The sequence below is a fragment of the Fukomys damarensis genome, unplaced genomic scaffold (assembly GCF_012274545.1).
Source record: "Fukomys damarensis isolate Sample0158 unplaced genomic scaffold, DMR_v1.0_HiC HiC_scaffold_37, whole genome shotgun sequence".
In the NCBI taxonomy this organism is placed as follows: Eukaryota; Metazoa; Chordata; class Mammalia; order Rodentia; family Bathyergidae; genus Fukomys; species Fukomys damarensis.
Genome location: NW_022900949.1, coordinates 9,616,258 through 9,617,525, shown reverse-complemented (window position 1 = coordinate 9,617,525; position 1,268 = coordinate 9,616,258). Strand labels below are relative to the sequence as shown.

General features: G+C 62.4%; 1 protein-coding gene across 1 annotated transcript in view; it reads left to right on the top strand.

Moving 5' to 3' along the window:
* Nucleotides 1-1,268, top strand: part of Matk (megakaryocyte-associated tyrosine kinase) — a gene marked incomplete at its 5' end in the record, with an annotated part of 4,738 nt that overhangs the window by 2,933 nt on the left and 537 nt on the right. The window contains 4 exons of the mRNA XM_033759620.1: nt 1-98; nt 201-396; nt 1,006-1,092; nt 1,165-1,266. Coding sequence (XP_033615511.1) covers nt 1-98; nt 201-396; nt 1,006-1,092; nt 1,165-1,266 — 483 coding nt within the window. The remainder of the gene's footprint in view (nt 99-200; nt 397-1,005; nt 1,093-1,164; nt 1,267-1,268) is intronic.

Genomic DNA, 1,268 nt, shown 5'->3' with positions numbered 1-1,268 from the left:
CCCATGGCGTCCACCCACCCGCAGGGCAACCTGGTGAACTTCCTGCGCACGCGGGGCCGCGCCCTCGTCCATGCGGCTCAGCTCCTGCAGTTTTCGCTGTGAGTGGGGGCTCTCCCCGCTGGGGAGGTGGGTGCTGAGTTCAGGGGAAACTGAGGCCCGGGGCAGGGAGGAGCCGGGAGCTTCCCGAGGCCCCTCCCCAGGCACGTGGCCGAGGGCATGGAGTATCTGGAGAGCAAGAAGCTGGTCCACCGCGACCTTGCCGCCCGCAACATCCTGGTGTCCGAGGACCTGGTGGCTAAGGTCAGCGACTTCGGTCTGGCCAAAGCTGAGCGCAAGGGGCTGGACTCCAGCCGGCTGCCGGTCAAGTGGACGGCGCCCGAGGCTCTCAAGCACGGGGTGAGCCTCCCTCCGACCTTCCACCCCCACCCCCACCGGGTTTGGGGTCCTGCAGAGCTGGCTTGGGCCCCCAGCTCTGTTGTATGACCCTCAGTACACCCCCGGGCCTCTCTAACCTCCCAAGGGAAAAAGGTGCTCTGCTCTGCCTATTATGCAAGAGGCCAACAGTTGTTCCTTTCAGCCGCTCTCTTGGCCTCAGTTTCCCCATTTCTGCAGTGGGCAGCGCCTCTGCCCTGCAGTCTGAGCTCCACTCACCTGTGGAGGGCCTGAGGGGTGGAGTCTATTGGTAGCGGACCAGAGAGGGAGGGTCTAACCCAGGAGGGTTCCAGGGAGCGAACAAGGGCTAATCACAAACCTAGGGGGAGAGAGTATGGTGGTACCCGCAACTGTCATTTCTGCACACTGGGAGGCTGAGGCAGGAGGATCTCAAGTTGGAGCCCAGCCTGGGTGGCTTAGCAACTTAGGCAAACCTTGTCTCAAAATAAAAAATAAAAAAGGGCTGGTGGTGTAGTTCAGCGTGCAGGCCCTGGGTTCAATTCCCACCCACACCCAAATGTAAGAATTAGGAACTTTGGGGGCCCCACTTCAGCCGGCTCTCTGGCCCCACAGAAGTTTTCCAGCAAATCAGACGTCTGGAGTTTTGGGGTGCTCCTGTGGGAAGTCTTCTCATACGGAAGGGCCCCCTACCCCAAGATGGTGAGTGGGGTTTGCGGGGAGGCTGGGGTCCAGGCTTGAGCCCCAGCTCACGCGCACGCCTTGTGTCTACAGTCGCTGAAGGAGGTACTGGAGGCGGTGGAGAAGGGGTACCGCATGGAGCCCCCGGAGGGCTGCCCGGGCCCCGTGCACGCGCTCATGGGCAGCTGCTGGGAGGC